Raw genomic sequence first — 22233 nt, 5'->3', positions numbered from 1 at the left:
TTCATGTTCTCACACACATGGCTTTGAAGAGCGTATCCTGCTGTCTCCTATATCCAGGCAAGTGTGGAAGGGGAAGCAGGGCTGCAGGACGATGGAATGCATGTCAAACCTACCCACCATGTTTCTTCCTCAAGTGTGAGCGTCAGGAGTGCCTTGTGAAAATTTATAATACAAATTACACTGGGTTTAAGATTCTTCAATATCAAAGATCTGAAAGCAAAATGTCTTTGTTGGCTTCCTTGAGAAGGAAAATGCTGACCCATGGAAGGAGATAGATCTGGTTGTATTCTATGAAAATATAGTTAATGTGCATTTATAAATATGTTAAGTTTACGTATACTTTAAATAGACACTTCAATCAGCAGTTTCACTGTATATCAGTTAAGGCTTTCTGTGACTAATGTGCAAACTGTAATACACTAAATGAAACATTCCCACTTAATTAAAAGATTCTTCCTTAACTGAAAAAAAGACAGGACTTCCAAAATACATACTTTTGGTATTTTTGTATTCAGCCTTTAGTAATTTGACAGTGAAAAAATCTTTCAGAATTATATTTGTGGGTTTGGCTTTTTTTTTTTTCCACTAACGTAATGGAGTAGGTCTCAGTGTTGTATACCTGGTCATCTCTATATCCTATGGGAAGAGAATGGAAATAGTATGTGTATATTTTTAGGGAACAGTTAAGAGAACTTGCTCACAAAGCATTATCCTTCAAAGACACATAATAACACAAGGGAGGAAAAGTGTACCTTAGAGGATCAATTTTGTGTGTCGTAGAAAATCCAGAAATTATTTTGGAGACAATTCTTTCCCCAACAACCAAATGCAGTGAAAGGTCAAGTGTGAGACTGTCATGGAAAGGGACTTGTGGAAGAGCAGGTGGGGGGGATTGAGCCTGTGCTGTCTTGCTCCCTAAACCTTCTGCTGCCGTGTTGGCTCTTGCCTGGCACAGCGTGTAAATCCCTCCAGACAATACACTTAACTCACCAGCCAGCACCAAAACAAGGAGCTGGCCCTCTGCCGGGAGTGCTTCTCTGGTGCTATGGTAGAAGGAATGGAGGAATTTTAGGGGACTGGAGTCTCTGATGTGGGACGGTGGAAGGAGCTGGGCCTGTTTGGTCTGGAGAAGCCTGAGGGGACTCGTCTATGTCCATCAGGATCTGAGGGAAGGGGTCACCAGGATGGAGCCAGGTTCTGCTCCGTGGTGCCCAGCAATGGGACAAGAGGCAGAAACTGAGTCCCAGGAAGTTCCACGTGAACATGAGGAAGAAGTTCTTTCCTGTGCAGTGACCGGGCACTGGAACACTGGAACCCCCGCGCACACGCGGTGTGGGGTCTCCCCCGCTGGAGGCATACCAGACCCGTGCGGACGCAATTCTGTGCCAAGTGCCGCGGGCTGACCCTGCTGGAGCGGGGCGATGGCCGCAGGGCCCGTAGTGCCCTCACGGCCGCCATGTCCCGCTGGGATCCGGGGACCCCCGCAATCCCGGGGACCCCGCAATCCCAGCCCGCCGACCCCACCGGGGGTGCGCGGGGCTGGGGCGGGGCCCGGAGAGGCGGCCAATGGTGAGCCGCCGTGCCCCGTGACGTCACGCCGGTTACATAAGGGTCGGCGGGTGCCAGCGCCGGCCCGGCGGTGCCGGCCCGGCAGCCCGCCCGCCATGAGGGAGCGACGGCGCGGCGGCGCCGTGGGCGCCATGGCCGACGGCAACGCCGACTGGATGGGCTCGCTGCCCCCCGCACTGCGCTCCCTGCCGCTCTCCAACCTCGCCATCCCGGGTAGGGCGGCGGGACGGGGTGTGCGGGGCCGGGGCTGCCCGGGCGGTGGTGGGGGAGCCGCCTCGGCGTCGCGTCCCCGGTAGCGAAGTGCTGAGGCGGGTGCTGGGGCTGAGAGGAGCCCCTGTCCATGGCAGCAGAGAATGGAGGGCTTAATCTCCCGTAAATACCCCTGTAAGACTCCAACCACTGACCTGTTGCTTTCCCTGCCTGTAGAAAAGGTCGCTGTGACCGCTGGCGGCCCTCCGGGGCGTTTGCAGGTACTTCAGGCAAGGCTGAAGTCGGGTAGGGAGGAAGGCTCAGGGCTGCGCGGTCCCAGCAGCTGGAGGTTTGTCTGGAAGGGGAAGGTCTGCCGAGATGGGGCTCTGAGCGGCCTCCTCTGCTGAAAAGTGTTCTGCTCACGTCAGGGGCCTTGGAACTCGGTGATCTTCAGGCTCCCTGCCAACCCAGACCATTATATCGTATGTCTTTTATAGCCTGGTTTACGGATTGATAAACTTATGACGACAGTAGATGACCTGAAATTTACTTAGGCTGATTTTCTGTCTGTAAAGGGCGAAAAATACTCTTCTTGCAAATGTCAATAGAGAAGGATTTAGGGGTGGTTTCTGTAGCTCCTTCTGATGCTGGATGTTACGCTCTGGTAGAGGCTTGGTTCCCATTTCGGTGCTTTGGCTTGTCGCTAGAGTTTTGGATATGTGTTGTAGCACACATACGGTCTCAAGCCGTGCCTGGGGAGGTTCAGGATGGGCTTTAGGAGGAGTTTCTTCACAGGAAGGGTGGTTGGACATTGTATGGGGCTGCCCAGGGAGGTGGTGGAGTCACGGTCCCTGGAGATCTTTAGGGAAAGACTGGATGTAGTGCTCAGTGCCGCTGTCCAGCTGGCAAGGGGGTGTTAGGGCTTTGGTTGGACTCTGTGATTTCAGCGGAGTCTTCCAAGCTAATTGAGTCTGGTTCTATATAGCAGACGTTCAGAGATACTTTCCTAGTAACAGAGTAAGTTTTTGTGTCTGAGGCAACATTGCCGCTTCTCTACCTGCTCAAATGTCCGTGAAGCATGTAGAGAAAGGGCTGTGCACCTCCCATGCACTGCCTGCTGTGTTACTTGAATCAGAACAGTTAAAATGCCAGGTTTCAATCAAAAATGGTGCCCTTTCCTGTCCTGACAGTAGCAGAAACGTTTTATGTGACCCTAATCTATTGAACAGGGAAGTGAGACAGAAAGGAAATTTCATGTTCGCATAAAACTCAAATTCCAGCAGACTTCTGATAAAGAAGGGCTTCTCAGTTTTAGTGAACTCATAAATCAACTTCTTATTGTTGTACCGACTAAAAGGCTGTGAAACCATGCAGAATGTTATGATTTAGATTGCATTAGGTGCAATGCTGCTGTCACTTGCCAACATCGTGCAACCAGTGTTGCAGCAGAGAAACCAAGTAAGAGAGTGGTTGTTTCAGTAATGCCATGGTTGGTTTTTAAAAAAAATGCTTGCACTACGTGTTTATTTGTGATCAAGACTGGTGTATCTCACCACCACTTCCCTGTAGATACATATTTCATTCAACCTGCATGCAGGCAAAATATATTTTGGGTAGATTTTGGTCATTTTTTATTATTGTTGTTTTAGTCCAGTGATTATTTTGCTGAAGTCGGGTTTTGGTGTTGTGCTTGACAGAGAGACCTTTTTGAGAGCCAGGGGTTTGTTCCTAGCATCGTGCAATACAGGTTGCAGTTGAGGAATCTTTGCAGATGCTGAATAGCAATGGAGACCACTGTTACCTTCGAAACAGAGATGAAAGGATGGATGAAAAGCAGTTTTGTCTGTGCTTAATGCCTGTGTGTGGCCTGCTTTTGTCCATCTTGGGATGCATTTGTTTTCTCCCCTGGAATGATGGACTCGACTGGTTTTGATCTGGGGAGTTTGTTTTACCCCCACACTCCTTGTCATCCTTTGTACATAGGAACAGAGGTGGAGCTTCTTAAGTTTTTTTTTTTAACTTGAAATAAAATCAGCACTCAAAATCATGAAATTGTTGTTTTGTATGTTTTGTACTTTGAAGAATTGCAGCATTTAAATAATTTTACCTTTTTTTAAGAAAAGAACAAAATGATGGTATCGTGCGGCTACTTAAAGTGAAAGAATTGAGAGTGTACACACAAAAGAAACTTCTTGGATTTAATTTATTATGTACTGCTGTGAGTGCAAAACTCCCTTGTATACTGCCCAAGATGTCTTCTTAGAATTTGGAGCTGCTTGTTTTCACTGGCTTTAGAAAAGGTATGTGTGACTTCTGTGGGGTCCTTTTAAAATTGCTTTATTCTATGAATCCATGAGTTATTAAATAATGGTGTGAAACATCTTACCTGATGGTAGAGAATGTAATTCTTTCCTCAGGCCTTAGAACCAATTGGTAGCAAGCAAATAATGTTGAAGATGGGTGTTCATGAGGTATATGGGGTTTTTACATTATTATTTAACTCTGCTTAAAATCAATAGAAACTTAGAAAAAGTTAAAGCCCTTCTCCAAAGCTTGCATGTGATCAGTTCCCACGTTTGGGCTTTTCTGTTACTTCTGTTGGGAAAAACTCTAGCTAAAATGCTAAACCAATATAGTCATATGCAAGGAAAAGATGAGGTGTCCTGTGCAGTGACATGAGAGGAGGGATCTTTTGCAATGAAAAATTGCCAAATATCCAGTAACTAAAATGTCATCAACTTTAGAAGCATGCAATACAGTCAGCAAAAATAACTACCCTCAACAAGTAGTGACCTTGTGTGAAAGTCTAGAGGGTTTTCTCTTAATTATATTCCAGTAATCCTCTTTGGATGTGGGTTTTAAAAAGAACCCTTAAACATTTTGATTGTGGACGTGACCCTTGGTAGGGTATTGTAATAGTGCTTGTTTAATCTCAAGCTGGTTTACATTAAAGAATTTTAATGAAATCACAACTGTGATATTCACTGCTTTCCTTGGTCATCTTTTGATCTGTATCTGTTACTTTTCTTATTTCACCATGTAGAAATGGAACACAAAAATCTGAAATGTTCTCACTGATCAGCTTTCAAAGTAAATCAGCTATTTAGAGAATTAGCTGGAGAGCCTAGTTGTTCCTTGCTTGTACTTGAATCCTGGTAGTTGATAGCACCATGGTATGTCCAGTCTGTAATGCTACAGAAATTTTTAGAAAGGCAAGTATCTTGATTACCTTGGTGCTAGAGTCTGAAGTCTCTGCATCTAAAGGTATGGCACCATTTTCCTGTTTCATCAAACTTTTACATGAATATTTGTATTAGAACAGGTGAAACTCTTAGTCTCCACTGTGGGAGGTAGTGATAAGCTCATGCCTTTTGGTTTGAGACAGCAAGGCAGTCTAGCAGATGTTCATTGTCAGCTATCAGTGCTTGTTTGTTGAGTGTTTCATTACTGCAGCCTCCAAGGTGCTAGATAAATGTCATGAGGAGAAGAGCAGGCTGTTCTGTTTTCCTTTGGGTCTTGGTAATAATCCATTTACTTAATCCTGTCTGGACTATTCCAACTTGGAGTATGTAAGAGCCATGATGTAACAGGTATACTTGGAGTTTTGGATCAATCCGTATCCCTTCATTGCTTCCCAGTTTTTGGTTAGGATAGCTAGCTGTGAGTTTTGCCATGCTGCTAATTTTCTTTCTTTGTCTTCCCGAGAAAACACATGATGGCTTAGGTAGAGATCCACTGCTGCTTGCAGGAGCACCCAGAGGAGTTATGGGTGCCCTTTTGTAAATAAAGTAGGGTAATCAAGTCTTTTGTCCCCTGCCTTTCATTCTCTCCCTCTCCAAATACAAATGAGTGTGTTCCCCAAGCTAACTTAGTGGGAAGGTTTTTGTGGTGATGATGGTTTAGAGGGATTTTTTTATTTTTGAAAAGTGGTTCTTGTCAGAAAAGCTGCTTGCAACAGCTGCTCACAGGGTTGGGCAAGCCCTAGCGTGGGTGCTGGACTGTGTAGGTGTCCCAGGGGAACACAAAGGTAAACCTGATGTGTCATGGCACTGTAGATACAGACAGGAAAGAACAACAGGTGGAAGGGCTGTTATGTAGACTAAATGGGTGATTGTTTTTACTAATAGCCTTTGTTTCAGCCAAACTATGTGAAAGAAAACAAAGCTTAGTTGGGAAACAATTAGTTTGAATCTGAACTAAGTTGTTTGATAGGAGTCACTGGAGAAGAGAGTTAAAAGAAGGAAAAGTCAGGAAAAGTAAAATGTTTTACTTTAGCACTTTGAAGTATTACACTGGGGGGGGGGGGGGAGGAAACTAACTTACACCAGTGATTTTCTCCTAAAGTGTAAGATTTCGTTTTTAAAATTTTGAAGTAAAGGTGTTTGTGTTGTAGGTCAAACTTGGTATATTGAAGGGTGATTTGAAATAGTAAGGAAGCTTTGTCCCCCAGAAGTCAGTTTTTCAGCCACTGGTACATCTAGAGCCAAGTGTCACACACAGCAGAGTGCTCTGCTGCTGTGAAATGTGCAGGCTGGGCAGGCTGCCCTTCCAGGGAGAGGTGGAACAGCTCTCCACCTCTGGCTTCTGGTGGTGTACCTGTACACCTCTTCTGTCATCTTCTAGTGATCCCAGCTGCTGTGTTCCTGCTTCCTCTGAAAGCATGTGGAAGGCTAGAATCTCATTTCTGAGTCATGCAGAGCATTTGGAATGTGAAGCCATTCCTGTCAGCATCAGGTGGGACAGCTGCTGAGGAGTTTCCTGTGGGATGCTGGGTTGTAGGTAGGCAGGGCTGACAGGAAAAAAAATGGGGTTTTCAGTTCCAGAAACATTGGGTTTTTTTAACAGAGAAAATCATATTGACCTGAATATGGCCAGAACAAGACCATACTGGAGACTCAGAGCAGTAGGTAAAGTGTCTTCAACTTGACTGATCCCTGAGGAGAGATGTGTCCTTGCTCTCCTAAAATAGTAAATCTTTGCTGCTCTGACCTATAGCATAGTCAAGCTGCCTAATTCCCCTCTATGACACACACTTGACTTCCAATTTTTAATATAATTACTTTCCATAGTTTATTCATGGTAGTGTCAGAGTGACTAGCCCAAAACTTGCCACAGTACAGTGTGCCACTGTTTCTGCCCTTCTTTGAGAAGTTCATCTCGAGAGCCTCAGTAAGAAGCCTCCTGATTTTGATTTAAATGATCAAAGTACTAGGGAATCATCATTCCTGGAAAACAAAGCTTTGCAAATATAGCTAGAAGCAGTCTTATCAAGGAGCAGCCTTGCTGACCAAGCCCATGGTTCAGCTTAAAGGGGGGACAGAAGGCATGGAGAGGTGTTTCCTGTGTTGATAACCTGCTGTGAGTGACTGAGTTGGTACAGTAGGGTGACTGTCCTCATGTGCCTGGTTCATGAGGAACCCCTGCAGGTGGTGGGGCACTGAGCATCTTCTGTACAGGATCCCATCTTCCCATCCACTAACTGGCCAGCTCTGCTATCCTGACAGTGCAACTGTTCCCCAAAAGCCCCATGAGCTTGCCTTGGAGTTGGACAAGCAGAACCAGAATGGTTCTGAAAAGAAGCAGCAGCAGCGCTGTCCAGTTGAGAGCTGGCCACTAGGCTCTGACTGGATTGGGTGGTTTTTCTTTGTTTGCATCACCCTGAGGTGAGCTGCTGAGCTTGCTAATGCTGTTATTTTCTTGTTTATTTGTTCTTGTGCTGATGTGGGCTATGGACGTGAGTACTGTGAGGAGTGGTAGTGACCTTGAGGCTGCGTCCTCGTCCTGAACAGTATTCCTTTGGAGTTGTAATTAAAAGGATCATTGAATCAGCTGAACTGGCCATCTGTTGGGTTGAAGCTCAAAGGGAAGAAATAAGGTTTGTTTTGATTCACCAAGCTTTATTTTCCTTCTCAAGTTAGTTTCCATCTACCAATGAATCAGGTGGTAACCACTAGAAGAAAGTACCTACATAAGTATAGTGATGTTGAGTGTGACTTGTAAATGTAGAATTTTCTGAAAAGACAAGTTATTATGTTGGTAGGCTATTTGATTGTAACAGCAACTCTCAAATACTTTTAGAGGCTATTAAACTATTTGGACTGTTATACTGTTGAGAGCATTTGATGGATTTGTTCCACGATTCCTAAGTAACCAAGTATTCCTTTTGTGTGTCCCTCTGTGAGGAACTGGCCTGGCAGACAGTGGGTCTGTGCAGGAGTTCCCCGAAAAAGCCAGTCCCTAGGGCTTCTCTTTTTAAAGAGCTGTCATCTGTTTAGTCAAAACCTAATTACTCTTGAAATGGTACAAAATTTTCTTCAGACAATATATGAAGGTCCTATTTTTTTTTAATCTGGAAAAATGTTCTTCCTGTTACTTATTAAAATCTGTACCCTAGAGTACCTGACTACTTTAAGTATCTGTACCCTACCAGACCTAAGTGTCTCTGGTATATGAGTCTGGTAAAGTGTCTTCAGCTTGTCTGTTCATTAATTTCTAGGGAGAGATGTAAATGATGAGTGCAGAACATGCCAAAGTTTTACTTCAAATGACGAAAACTAGTCATAACGTTGACATAAATGGTTGTTGCTCTCCTCCCATGTTGTGAAAGTTTGCCTGCTTTTCCAGCAAAGTTGCTAAAAGAGAAAAAGTGCCATGTAATAAAAATTTCTCTAGAGCCTTCTCAGACGAGCATGTACCCTTGGTCCACTCAGTTCTGAGTGGTCACAAAAGAGGAGTTTAGGACTCTAAGCTGAAGGGTTTTTTCCTTTTTGAGTGTGTGGATCCAGTCAGGCTTTGAAATAGTAGAGGCATTGTGTCTTCCTTGCGTTTCCATTGCAGACAACTGAAATTGTTGACAAATGGGAAATCATTGTTAGATGACCTTGAACTTCAATGGCAACTCCAGCCAGTGCCAAAAGAATGTCTTCTGGCTGGAAAGAAAAGCAAGCTACTGTGACATTGTGTCTGACATTTTTAGGTTGTCTTTAAGCTCTTGCAGCCCATTGCACTGCCTGAAAGGGGCAATGAGGGACATAAGAGTAGTTCTTGGACAGAGAGAGGGAGTTTTCCTAAGAGGATTTGGTCTGTACTAGGGTTTCTCTTGCTTAGTGGGACTGCATTAAGAATATCTAAAGGATTCTTGTAGGTTTCTTAAAATATACTAATCTCTATAGTTTTAGATAACTGATTGTCAATAGGATGTTTATTTCTGCCTCATGTCCTTTTGCTGGACAAGCTAGTATGAGCTATTTGAATTGCTTGTCATTAGTGATGAACTTTTAAGATGTTAATCTTCTAATAAGAAAATCTGGGTTGTTAATGACCTGAATCCTGAGGACTTCTAGACTTTGAGAGGCACTTTTGCTTATCCTGTTTTTCCCTCAGTTTTGGCCCACACAGGACATCCGGTTTAAAAGAACACTAGTGGGATGGCCTTGGCTCAATAGCACTTACATCCTGTGTTTTTGGAACTTGGTTACTGTTCTTCTGCCCATTTTAGCTGCGTAATTCCTGCTGTGCTGTGTCATGTGCAGTGGTTTGTGATGGGTGGGGAATGTACTTTGTCTAAAGAGCAAAGCTGGTGCTAAGAAGTTTAGTGCCACTGCAGTTGGGATGGTTCTTGGGTCATAAAGCATGACCCTGTAATGTTTTTAAGGGAGATGTATGGGTTTTTTTTTTTTTTTACCTTGCCTCTTACTTTCATGTTATGTTAAACATTTTTTTTCTTGCAATTTTCGTCCTGTTAGTGTTCTATTCATGTAAAGGTCAGTCCAGTTTATTCAGATATATTTAGGCTTAACTGACAGCACTCTCATCTGCCCTTGTGCTTTCATGTATTGCTTCTTGGTTGGCTAAATGTTTGCAGAAAGTGTCTTGGGCTGCTGCTTCTTGACTAGTCCACAGCCTTGGAACCAGGAAGGCTTGCAATATGCTAGGAGACATACTTATATCCAGAAAAACCCAAGAGTTTGTCCTGCTTTCAAGTGATTGGCAGTGCACAGGTAGTGTTCTGTGTTGGAAGATCTCTGTGCTTTGCATGCTGTATAGTCATATGTTCAGTGTTCCATGAAGATAAATTTACAAGGGGCTGGTGGCATGTTGCTAATCCCTGTCCCTTTGCTGCAACTGTATTCGCAGGAAGAATTATATGGAAACAAAAGATACTACCAAATTATATAGAATCATAGAGTATGCTGAGTTGGAAGGGGCCCACAGGATAATCAAGTCCGACTCCTGGCCCTGCACAGGAGACCCCCAGGAGTCACACCCTGTGCCTGAGAGCATTGTCCAAACGCTCCTTGAACTTGGATGGGCTTGGTGCTGTGACCACTTCCCTATCCCAGTGTTCAACCACCATATGGGTGAAGAGCCTTTTCCCAAGATCCAATGTAAGCCTCAGATTTGTGCTGTTTCCTTGAGTCCTGTCACTGGTCATGAGAATGAAGAGCTATTGCTGGTATTTGTTGACATTGGAGGCTTGATAACATTCTGTTAAGTGTCATTTGTTTCAGTTCCACCATGGGTTACTTTGACTATCTGTGAGTAAGTAGCATTACAAATAAACACACTGGGTAGTTAGGTTTTACTGCAGATGTGATGATTAAAGGCTGCTGTTTAACAGTTAGCACAAGGGCTTCACCAAAATGTCATCCTGAACAGTGCAATACAGTCTTTTTAATATATAAATAGAATTGAAAAGTGAACTGTTTAATGTAAATTAACTCAGGGAATTAGTATAAGCAGAAAAAAAGGATGTTTAAAGATATGAATGAAATTTAGTCCACAGTTGCAATTACTGGGATAAAATTAGGAGGTCTATCCATAATTTTAAGTCTGGCATCTGGAAGGTACCAAAGTAATACTATCTTAACTATAACACAGCCTTTGATAGTTAAATATCTGAGCATTTGATGGCATGTCTTTCCTTGAAGCTGCCAGTCTTTGTCAGATGAAAGAAATGAAACTGAAATAAAGCTGCCAGCTGATTAGTAGTTCCCTAATTTTTGTCTTTGAGTATGCGGCCTCTTTCATGATAAAATTTAATACTTCTTTTTTCTTGCTGCACATCTTTACTCCATTGGACGCAATTGTCAAATCATCATCTCTTCATTGTATTTTCTGTGCCTGACTTGGTTTTGGGGAGGGCTGAACACCAGGCTGATGCCATGTCACTAGAGCAGCTCAGTAAGGTTTGCAGTCTGAACGCTAATCCAGTCTCATCTACAGTAAATCCATGTCCTGCACGTGCAGGAGCATGCTGTTGAGGCACTTCAGGCTGGGGTTCTGGTTTCTCCTTACCTAAAGGACAATGAAGACACAATTTCTTAGCTTTTCTCTGCCTTTTGACTTCAGCGGGAGGTGGATGTTGTAAATAACTAATTTTGTTGCTTGCTCCACAATCAGCAGGTTTAAGGAATAGCTTTACTGAATAGGGTATTATTTATATGTAAGTTGTTAATTATCATGTGAAATGTCTTGCTTCAATAATTGAGGGGTTTTTTTCCCAAGAAAAGTACTCAGCATAATTTGAGGCAATGCACATTATTTGTGTGGTGAACAACAGATGGTGAGGGATTTTTTACACATGGAAAAGACTTCATAGCGTATGTTGCTATGAGAGTTTTGTGGTTCTTGCTCTGTCCAGGAACTGCCAGCTTTGCTGCTGTCACTGGGCAGTGCACACATCCTTGTGTTAGACATGAATTGAGAATCTGCTTAGCAGCTCTTACACTGAGCTCCTGACAAAATGGGGCTGGTCCACTCCATTCTTGCGGTGTAGCCTCTGCCCTTTGCCTTCGAAGTTTTACGGATTTGGTTGGTTTAGGCTATGCTTTTTCAAAAAGAAATCATGCTGTATTACATATATTAGCAACCAGCTTGGCTCCTGCCATAGCAACAGAATGGCAAGACTTTGTATGAGTTTAGGGATAGAGCAAAGGAGAGCAGGGATTATTTTGACATTCTGATGCAATCAGCTTAGCATGTACTTAACGTTGCAGCTAAGCTATATTAAAAGGCAGTGCCTGAGCTGGTAGTATATCACAGTGATCTTAAATTAAAGAAGGGCCTAGTGGATTATGTGGTCTTTACCTTGCTGTTACCCCCACAGCCCCACAAGTATTCAGTGCTGTTGCTGCAGGGTTTCAGTTTAGGTTTTTTTCTTCTAATCAGATTCAAGATACTGTGGGCCTAGATATTGATGGCTGGCCTCTTTAAATGACCACTGAAGATCTAATTGAACTTTGGCTGTCTTTCCAGCCTCAGTATCTATCAGAATGATGACAGAATTGGTGATGCTCCCCTGCCCTCCTAGCATGTGATGTGTTACCAACGGTGAAAAGGAGGATATATTTTTGCACATGCTCCAACTCGTGTACTGCTTGGTTATATCTAGGTACACATGTTGTTTTTGATGTAGAAGGGAAGCTAAATTTCCTAGGCTTTTAGTAGAACCATGGAGCAGGAGTTAATGGGATCTTTCCTAACTATAGAAGAATGTCACACATAGTTCAGCTTGCTGTTAAGGAGTGCAGTTTTTAAACTATATGTTGAAAAAGTTGCAATGTGCTGACTTTTTTAATATATTGCTTCATAGTGCTGGGCTATAAATAGAACTTGATTTGTGATAGTGCAGGGAGACAATTTGCTCTTTGTATCCTTAAAAGCACCTTGTAAGTGACAAACTGCAAAGGAAAGACTTTTATAGCTATAAAGTGAATGATCAGAATTAGGAAAACAAGTTGTTTTTTGGTTGAGATTTACTTAGACAACTCTGAGGTGGCAACAATGTATTAGTGGCCAGATAAAATGCTCATTCCTTTGTAAGGCAGGTTTATCAGTCTGAGGGATCACAATGGTGCAAGTGACTCCTATAGGTCTCAAAGCTTCTGTACTGTCTTAGTTAAAATGAAAATATTTGTGTCATTATTCTGTGATGTTACACAGTCTTCTATTGTGACCTAAACAGAAGAAAAAATAAAAATTGATAGAATTAAGAACTAGGCAAAAACTGAATGAAAACCACAACCAAATGAAAAATTTCTTCATTCAGAGCTATTAATTCCAATGTAGAAGACAAGCATCTTGTGATTAAAGTCTACTTTCCAAATATTGCAGAAACATGAATGACTCTTTCTGCTGTACAGGGAGCTAGATGAAACTCAAATATCTGTAAACTGTAGTTTGAAGCATCATATGGCTTCTGATATGTCTTCACTAGATGTTTGTTCCAGGGTTATGTTTGGAGATGCGGGGAAAAAGAAAATCTGGGTGTCGCTCCACAACTGACAGCCACTGTGATGTGGTTTACTGGGACAGGTACTAAAAAGCTGCTGAAGCTGGCATCTTTGGCACTTCTCACTTCTGTCTGGAAAGCCATAACAGAGACCCTCTTATACGTATGCTGTAAAGAATTCATGGAGAGTTGATAAAATTAGTTTTTTAGTGTTCATCTGTAAAGCTTGAAAACTAACCTTCACACGACCTGTTCACTGGTTTTGAGCTATTTGAAATCCTTGGAAGCGGAGTGCATTTGAGGTTATTGAGAAGTGATGTTTAGTTTATGCACTGTCTGTTCTTTCATCTGGATTAAAAATGCCGACAAGATAATCCATTTGAGATCATAATCTTGTTTGTAGCTCTGATCTTGCATCACAGGAAATGTGTCAGTGTTCGAGTGAGCACTGGTACACAAATAAAAGGTTTGGATAAAGGAGACTGTGAATGCCTCAAATGCTATCTTGAGATTATGACAAATTGGTATTTTAAAGAGTTGCACACTGAGGTAGAGGAAGAAATTTGAGAAAAGCATAGTCCTAGAAGCAGGGACAGGCATGCAGGAATGTAAAACATGGGTGCCAGCAGGATGGTGCAGGGTCACTGTACCCTGGGGCAGCTGGAAAATGAGCTGCTTGGGTGAAGATGCTTTCTCTGGGCTTCAGCACATGGGTCCACAGGTAGCAGGTGGGGTTTGGCTTAATGGGCAAACTCTCTTCTCCTATCCTGAAAGGGTATCAAGGTATACAAAGGGTATCAAGGGCTATTAGAGCTCCTAGTAGTGTTTTTGCTGGCTGGAACTTCACAAGGAAGGTGAGCCTGGAGCAGCTGCAACTTCATGGCTAGGTTGCTGGTGCCTGGTGGAAATGATTAGAAATCCCTGGTAAACCTCGGTCTGTGGTGAAACAGCTTCTGCCTTTGCTTTGTGCTGTTCTGGTACAGTGCAGACCAAGTTACACTGCCTTTTCACTCTTTGTTCTGTTACTGACTTGGCTAAGATAGGGATAGTTAATTGACTCTGAAACTTTTATTTTGGAGTTATCTCGAGGCTAATGTGAGGAGGTGTGCTGGTAAGGCATGTGCAGGTGCAGATCCTCCAGTCCATTACATGAATAAAGATACCTGGTCCGAGATGTTTGGTGCATAAGGTTAGGGTTGGATTTACCAGGTAGAAATAAAGTCTCAGATTCTTAAAATGAATCTGGAGTCTCATCCTAGATCAGTCATGTACCAGGTTCTGGGGAAGCTTTGGGGGTTGATTTGTAGTTCATAAAGGAAGGAATGAAAGAAGGTTAAAAGGAAGTTTCCCTTTACCACAAATGTTTTTGTGGTGTTCAGAGAGCCTTGAAATTGGGAGCTCATGCAAGAAAGCCGTTCAAACTAAGAACCTTAATCTTAACTCTTGTTAAACTGTCAGGGAGAAGTAAGGTGTAAAGGATAGTTTGAAAGACTCACATGTGAGCATAACACTTCTCCACCCCTGTCATACATGTAGTACTTCATTCAGTTTTCAGGGCACAGGGGTATATGTGTTTTGGGAGAGTCACTTTTCCTAAAATTAATTTTTCTTGTTTTTTTTTCTAGGATCACATGATTCTTTCAGCTACTGGGTTGATGACAAATCTCCTGTGGGACCAGACCAAGCAACAGCCATCAAACGTTTGGCCAGAATTCCCTTGGTTAGAAAGATCATGAAGAAATGGTCAGTGACTCAAAATTTGACTTTCAAAGAGCAGCTGGAAGGTGGGATCCGCTACTTTGATCTTCGTGTATCTTCCAAACCTGGGGAAATAGGAAAAGAGACTTACTTCATACATGGCTTGTTTGGCATCAAAGTATGGGATGGGCTGAAGGAGATGAATAGTTTTCTTGAGCAGCACCCTAAGGAAGTAATCTTCTTGGATTTCAATCATTTCTATGCCATGGATGACAGCCATCACCACTTCTTGATCAACAGGATCCACTCAGCATTTGAATCCAAACTTTGTTGTGTTGAATGTGTAGAATACGTGACATTACTGTACATGTGGGAGAAGAAACACCAGGTAGGGAAAGGATGTTTAATGTTTTTCAAACCCAAAATGTTAAGATTTTAAAGGGACAAGCTGGGTGTAGCTCCCACTCACAGGTATTGGACCAAGGATGCTGCTGATGGTCAAGTTAAAGCCTACTAGGGCCTCCTCTATGTAGTGTGCATGTTTTCCTCCATTTACATGCAGCTGTATATCTGCTCATCCATGGTGTGACCAGTCTGTCCTGCTCCCAAAACCGTTTGTTAAATAATTAAACTATAGCGTCCTTGGAGCTTTGTGCTCCTCACAAAGGGTTTTCTCTTCTGGAAGGGCATGTAGAGCAGACTTGTGTTGGTGAGGATTTGATGAACTGTTGTCTTTCTTGACAGTGAGAAGCATATAAGCTTTAGCATGGCTAAGGTATGGACTGAATTTCTTACCTCCTCTGCAGCCCTCCAGATCTGCAGAGGTGAGGTTAATGCCTCTTCTCTGTGGTAACTGCTCCCATCGGTATACAAAAACTGAGAACAGAAAAGAGTTTCAGCAGCAGCAAATAATTACTAAACTGGAAATGAGGCTTTGAAGAATTGTTCTGAACTGATGCTGCCAATGCTAGGGTTCAAGATGAATCTCGTGTAAATATGGGTGGTAGTAAAAAGCCTCTGAGCTGTAGAGAATCACCTTACAAGGTATAAAATATTAACTTTGGACTTGACAGTTTTGCTGACAGCAGGACTGGCTTTGATTTCTCATGCAGCAAGTGTGAGCATGATGCCAGTATGTCAGTTGTGCCAATCAGCCCAGCACACTTTACTCTCTTAGCAGGAGGTATTCAGAAGATGGCAAGACTGCCAAAATCCTTAACCTCAATTACAGTTATAGGTATATTCTGGCAGTAAGAAATTGCAATGTATTTAAGGTGAGCTCTTTAAATGACAGAGGCAACTTTGTAATTTTAAACTGGTGACCCATAAAGCCTGAAGCAATCCTGTTCTCCAAGCTGAACAAAATGATCTCCATCTCCTTTGGCACTAGTGCAACAAATATACCGACACTCATGACTCACGAGCAACATTTTTGGTTGGTCCTCTTCACTGCTATGCTAGCTACAACAGTACTGTATGAACATAAACCAATGCAGCAGCCTGTTCAAATAAAAATATAGTAATAGTGTTTTTTGTTTTGTTTTTTTAATGTTGGGTTGTTTTTCTTGTTTGTTCTGTTAGGTTCTCATATTTTACCACCACCCTTTGTATCAGGAATATCCCTTCCTGTGGCCAGGTTATAAAATTCCAGCACCATGGGCTAATACAACTAATGTGCACAAACTGCTACAGTTTCTGGAGACCACACTTGGGGAACGAAGTCGTTATGGGACTTTCCATGTGTCTCAAGCAATTCTCACACCTCGAGTGAAAACGATTGCACGGCATCTAATCCGTGGTCTAAAGAACACACTTGTTCATAGGTAAGGACTTGTCTCGATTTTCTCTGTTCTTGACTTGACATGTCTCGTGTTGAAAGAGGCACTGAGCAAGCAAGAAACTAGGAAATGTTTGCTTAGGCTTGCTGAAAGCATGAAGTTTTGCTCAGTACTGTTGTTCACGGGAGAGATTTGCAGTCATTAAAAATAAAGAATTAGTGCAAATAATGAAGTAACAGGGTATATGTGTGTTTCCTGGTAACTGGAACTTTTTCTGAAAGTGGTATGGTTTTGTAAAATGTAGGATGGATGTGTGGCTTCACACTAATAATTCATTTCAAGCTGGCTGAAGTTGAATTTAGGGGGGAGGTGAAAGAAATCTTGTGCCACAGAGGAAAATTGCTTATTTCTGGACCAAGTTTTACATTTGTTCATACAAATATCTCAGTAATTTCAGTAATGTCCTAGGTCATAAATCTCTGGCCAGTATTTTACCTTGTATTTTTTTTTTTTTTTTTTGGGGGGGGGGTGTGTGTGCTGGTTTCCAAAAATTAGATTATTCACCATTTGGCTTTAATACTACTGTGCAATCAATTTTCCTATAAGAGGGTTTTGTTTTGATTAGCACAGAGTGCCACTGATTTTTGATAGCTTTAGCAGCATGACCAGGATAGTTCCATATGGTGTATTTTATGTATACCTTGTCTCCCGTTCGTTAAAAATTGCCAGTACTGTAGAAGTCCTCTTGGATATTAGAAGGGAGTTCTTTACTGTGAGAGTGGTGGGGCCCTGGTACAGGTTGCCTGGAGAAGTTGTGGATGCCCCATCACCTGGAAGTGTTCAAGGCCAGGTTGGGTCGGGTTCTGACCAACCTGGTCTAGTGGAAGGTGTCCCTGCAAACGGCAGGCGCTGTTGGAAAGCGATGCGGTATTTAAGGTCCTTTCCAACCAAGACCGTTCAGTGTTTCCGTGAGTAAGGAAATCGCAGGTGAGGTGTAAATCCCGGAGTTCTCAGTCCCGTTCCTGTAGGGAGGTGTTAGCCCGGCACAGCCCGGTCAAACGCCGCTGCTGTCGGCGCCGGGCTCGGCACCAGGGGGCGCTGCGGGCCCGCGAGCGCCAAGGCCGGGCGGAATTCCTGGGCCGAAACTGCCGAGGGATCCTCGCCTTTCCTGGGACGGGCGAGCAGCTCTTCCCCCTGGCGCAGATCTGTGCTCCAAGCCCCTGCGAGCGGGAAGCCTGCCCGCAGTCCATCGCTTTCCCTCATCCTTTACCTCTTGTTTGCAGCTAAACCGAAAGTTGCACGTAGGTGCTGCTGTTTGCATAAGCATGAGGGCTTGTGTGTATTTGCACCAACTAGCTGATATGCAAAGCTGTCTTTGCAATTTTATGTAGATGCCTGCCTGCTTTGTATGGAAATTTTTCCCTGAATTTGATTATTTAAGTGTTCTCAAGCTCTTGCTAAAGACTTGCAACGAGTCACACTTAGCTGGCTGAAGTCTGTGTCCCCTGGCAGTAATTCTTCCTTCACTCATAGTTCTTGATAAGTGGTTTTTTTATTTTACTGATATATCAGGAGTAGAGTGGTTTTTAGGTTTTTGGGTTTGCTTTTTTCTCTTCATCCTGTTAGCTAATTTGCTAGCCTACAATCTTCTCAAATAATGTATACATGTTACAGCACTAATTTAAATAATGCTAGCATATTTAGCCATGTGTCTAACTGCTGAAAAGCGTGGTGTTTCATGTTAGAGTGCAATAAGGCTGGTGCAGACTCCTGATTTGCACTGTGTCCAAGAAATTACTTGAAGTTTCTCTCCATGGTAGAATTTCTAACTCAATTTAATTCAGTTCATGACACACCTCTCCTTTATCCAGTTATAGTGATGTATATAGCAGGATGTTCAACCCCTGTAGAGCTGAAAACTTCGTTCTAGGTTTGGTTTCCCTGACCCCATTGCTCTCAGTGAGTCAGGAACCTGGTTCAGGAGAAATGCAATGCACTGCCTCCAACAACTTATTTGCTGCCCACCCTGAGGCAGAGAGGGGCAATGGAGCATCTTGGGCCAGGTATAGCCTTGCTTTGTGTCACACTAGTCTGCTGTGAAATTGAGTGTTTCACTTGAAAGTGTGCTTGGGTGAAAACAAACCACAGTGGAGAAAATTGTAGTGCAGTGTTAAATCCTGAAGCACAGACTGCCCAGTGAATATAGAGGAGTTTTGTATGCCTGCTAGTTTGGATTGATGACTGACCAATATGTTTGTTTGATAGCTAATGACCATGTGCTGTGTTAAGCATTCATCTCATCAGCCAGTTGCATCTAGGGTGACAGCCAGGCTCTGATCACAAATATGAGATAATATATTTTGTAAACAGCATGTGTTGTGTTTAAAATGAGTAGAGTATGTAGAGAAAAGTGCCTCTTTTAAAGTGTTTAATTTCCTTTATTTCAATTTCTTTAGGAACCTGCCGATGATTTTGAATTGGGTGAAAGCACAGAAGCCTGGTGTTATGGGTGTTAACATAATTACATCTGACTTTGTGGAGCTGGTTGACTTTGCTGCTACAGTTATTGCACTGAACGACCTCCTTTTGGAAGAGGATGAATCTGCAACTTAAATCCTGATTGCTGTGTCCCACTTGTGCTCTTTAGTGGACATCATTGAACGATGCTAAATGTTTTACTTGTCAAGTGAAACCTATTGTAATCTCTCTTTATGAAAAATGTTTCCTAGAGGGAACGTGGTTAAACATCTGTACATCCAGGTCCCTTCTCCTGGAGTCGTGTGGACCTGAGTGAGCTGAGTGCTGTGTGAGTGCTGCTGGTCGGTCTGTCTGTGTGTGCTCTGTCTGGCTGAGCTGTGCACACATCTGCTGCCGACAGGGGATGGCTTTTGGAGCAGATGTACCCCTTTGTGGTGCACATTTCCCTGGTGACCGTGCTGCCAGCGCCCCTGTGTGTGCATCCTGCCCCCTTCCCATGGCCAGGGCTTGATGCTGATCCCATGGCAGTGTGACCAGGCTGGCTGGGGTGGCACTGTTTTTGGGCCATCTCTGGCATAGCTGGGCTCAGCTGGAGGCTGCTGCTGTGTTCATTATGCTGTTTTAGACACTACCTCTGACTTACTTGAAGAGACTATTGCTGTTGTTTTGGGGGAAGATGTTAACAGTGTGTTAAATATCCAAACTGTCCTGTGGGCCTGAGAGGTGAAGACTTGGCACAATCTTTCTTCTTGACCTCTTTATTTTACTTTATTGTTTCAATACATTAATTGCAACTGTGTTTAAGTGTCTATCTTTTTGCATTAATTTGGAGACTATTTCAGTCTTCAAATTCTGAGGATTTTAACTCAAGTCTGAATTCCTGTTTCCTGTGATGTAAGGGAAACATTTGTTTTCCTGAATTCCTGGACATTTAGGAAACTACAGCATAACTTTTCTCTTTTCCCTGTTGGTCACTTGGGGGTTTTTAAACCATCAGATTTTCTTTGGGGAAAGTCTCTCACCCAGGCAGCCTTTTCTGGAAGGAGGTGAGCCAAGTGGGGGCTTGCTTGACACTCAGAGCTGGAGCTGACAGGAAGTGCTCAAAGCCCAGATATTGAATCACTGTGATTTGTGATGGGACAGTGAATTCTGCAGTCAGACCTGAAAGCTGTGCTTGTAGACAGAGAGCCACACCTGTTAAGGGAGAAATTTCTCCAGGCTTCACCTGATTGTGACAGAGTAAGCAATAATCCCACAAGCACAGATGGGTGTTACTGTCTCTTTCTTTGGTCATACTAATTTTTGTGCTGGTTCACAATGAAATGTGACTGTATATGTTTAAACCAATGCAATCATGTGTTGGTACTTACCAGCATTTAATTTGCTAGCTGATAATATCCTATGGTCTGACTTATCTCAATTGTTTAATTTTTTTAAAAAAAGCACAAAAGGGACTGATTAGCAGATATTTCCCTGCTCAATAGTCTTCCTGAAACAACTGTTAGTGCACTAATTTTTCACTGATCATGAATTTGTATTTATCTCCAAGATTATTTGTTATAGAATTATTGTATTTATATGTATTTAATTCAAAGGAAAATTAATCTCCAGATTTATTATTTATTTTGTTTTGTCCTGTATCTGCCATCATGGTCTGACAGCTGTGAAAAATCCCAGCCTTCTTTGTTTGCTTGTCACAACTCAGGAGAAATGTAAAGGTTTTCAAACCTTCCATGTGAACCTTGGCCGAGTTCAGAGCAGACTGTAATCTGATTTATCTGTTGTTTGCATGGCTTTCATTAGAGTTCTTTGAATTTTTTTAACTGAATCATTTCTTGAAAGGAGTTGGGGGTGGGGGAAGTGCCTATCACTCACTGTGTTTTTCCTTTCCACTTGTGTATCAGTGACAGGGGACAACTCATAAAAATTAGTTTGGGAACTGTGTTCAAATTTCTAGTTTAATACTTCCTTTGAAAACCACAGCAGAAGGTTTTTATTTGATTTGGTATTCTTGTTGATGAAACTGTCAGCACCTATTTTGAACAGTTCTGTTCAGTCTGCAAGTTTATTTAAAATACCTGGATTTTCCTTAACTGAATTTTGTTTGCTTTACTCATGGCACCAACTGAAACTCCATGTGGATTTGGTTTCAGTGGTTTTCTTGTGCAAATTGTCTTGGTGCTCAGAGCTCTGTTGGGTGTTAACACCATGGTTGGGGCTTTGATCCCTGTATGGGCCATTCATTTAAGAGCTGGATTCACAGTCCTTCTGGGTTCCTTCCAGCCCAGAATATTCTGTGATTCTTTAATGTGGCTTGAATGCCAGTGAGGCAGAAATAATACATTTGCAAGGTACCCTGCAGAACCAGAAGACAAAGCAAGGTGAAGTATGATACTTGTATTTGACCCTTAATATGTTTTGTATTATATATATGTATCTGCCTCAAAGGAGATTTATTTGGTTTAACCAATACTTGTATTGTGTGTGCACAGTAATTACTGTTATTAGTCTTTCTGCTGTATTTATTTGAATAGTGATGGGATGGACTCAGGGCTTTGGTTAGACATTCTAAGTGCAAACTCAGAAGTCTCTCTAACATTTGCTGTTAGTTCTTGCCTCTTTAAACATGCTGGATATTAAGAGTGTTAGCAGAGGAAAAAGAAATGGAAAATAAATTTGGTATTAATAAGTATTAAGTATGTGTGTTGGGGAAAACATTTCTGTAAGTTTGGTCTGTCAGAAGAGACTTTTGTGTCATTTCAGAGCAGTGCTTGGTGCTATGCTTCCAATGTGGGGAACCTGACAGTCTTAAATGGTGAGTTGGGCAATTGGCAGGTAACACTCGGCTGTGACATATTTCCCTTGGTTACTCTGGGCAGTGTTCATGCTGCTGTTTAGAATTGGCCTTAAGGTTGTCTGAAACCATCCTAAGCAACATGAACTACCTTTCATCTACTCTGTTACACAGAGAAAAACTATCCATATAATGGGCTTATCTTGCTTACTCAACACCAGAATATATTCAGACTTCCCTCATGCTTTGCAAAATGGAGCTCATCGAGGCTTGGACTTTAGGCTCTGGATTTATTTTCCAGCACTACAAAATTAAAGGGTGAGCTGGGCAGGAAGGGAGGATCAAGGAAGTGGGGCAGTAGTTTGTATCCAGTGCTCACATGGAAGGTGTGGCAGTGCTTAGCCCAGTTCTGGGCAGCAGAGTGGAGCAGGTCTGGCAGGTGAGTGACAGTGCTGCAGCGCACACTGGGGCGCTTGGCCAAGTCTGACCCCTGA

At 42.8% G+C, this 22233-nt stretch overlaps 1 protein-coding gene across 1 annotated transcript; it reads left to right on the top strand.

The window, feature by feature from the left end:
* Window positions 1-1658: 1658 nt before the first annotated feature.
* Window positions 1659-19080, top strand: PLCXD2 (phosphatidylinositol specific phospholipase C X domain containing 2). The gene is made up of 4 exons (XM_062512006.1): window positions 1659-1782; window positions 14617-15077; window positions 16271-16512; window positions 18924-19080. Exons 1-4 carry the CDS (start codon window positions 1665-1667, stop codon window positions 19078-19080), a joined length of 978 nt encoding a protein of 325 aa, XP_062367990.1. The 5' UTR covers window positions 1659-1664.
* Window positions 19081-22233: the final 3153 nt, after the last annotated feature.

This window comes from Cinclus cinclus, chromosome 2 (assembly GCF_963662255.1).
Source record: "Cinclus cinclus chromosome 2, bCinCin1.1, whole genome shotgun sequence".
In the NCBI taxonomy this organism is placed as follows: domain Eukaryota; kingdom Metazoa; phylum Chordata; class Aves; order Passeriformes; family Cinclidae; genus Cinclus; species Cinclus cinclus.
The sequence above is the reverse complement of the archived record's forward strand: the minus strand, read 5'-3'. Positions and strand labels throughout refer to the sequence as shown.

Excerpts from the sequence above, each read along its gene's own strand:
- PLCXD2 (XM_062512006.1), top strand. The coding sequence starts at position 1,665 with ATGAGGGAGCGACGGCGCGGCGGCGCCGTGGGCGCCATGGCCGACGGC. Across the intron at positions 1,783-14,616 it reads CTCCAACCTCGCCATCCCGG|GATCACATGATTCTTTCAGC; the intron begins GTAGGGCGGCGG and ends TTTTTTTTCTAG. Across the intron at positions 15,078-16,270 it reads TGTGGGAGAAGAAACACCAG|GTTCTCATATTTTACCACCA; the intron begins GTAGGGAAAGGA and ends TTGTTCTGTTAG.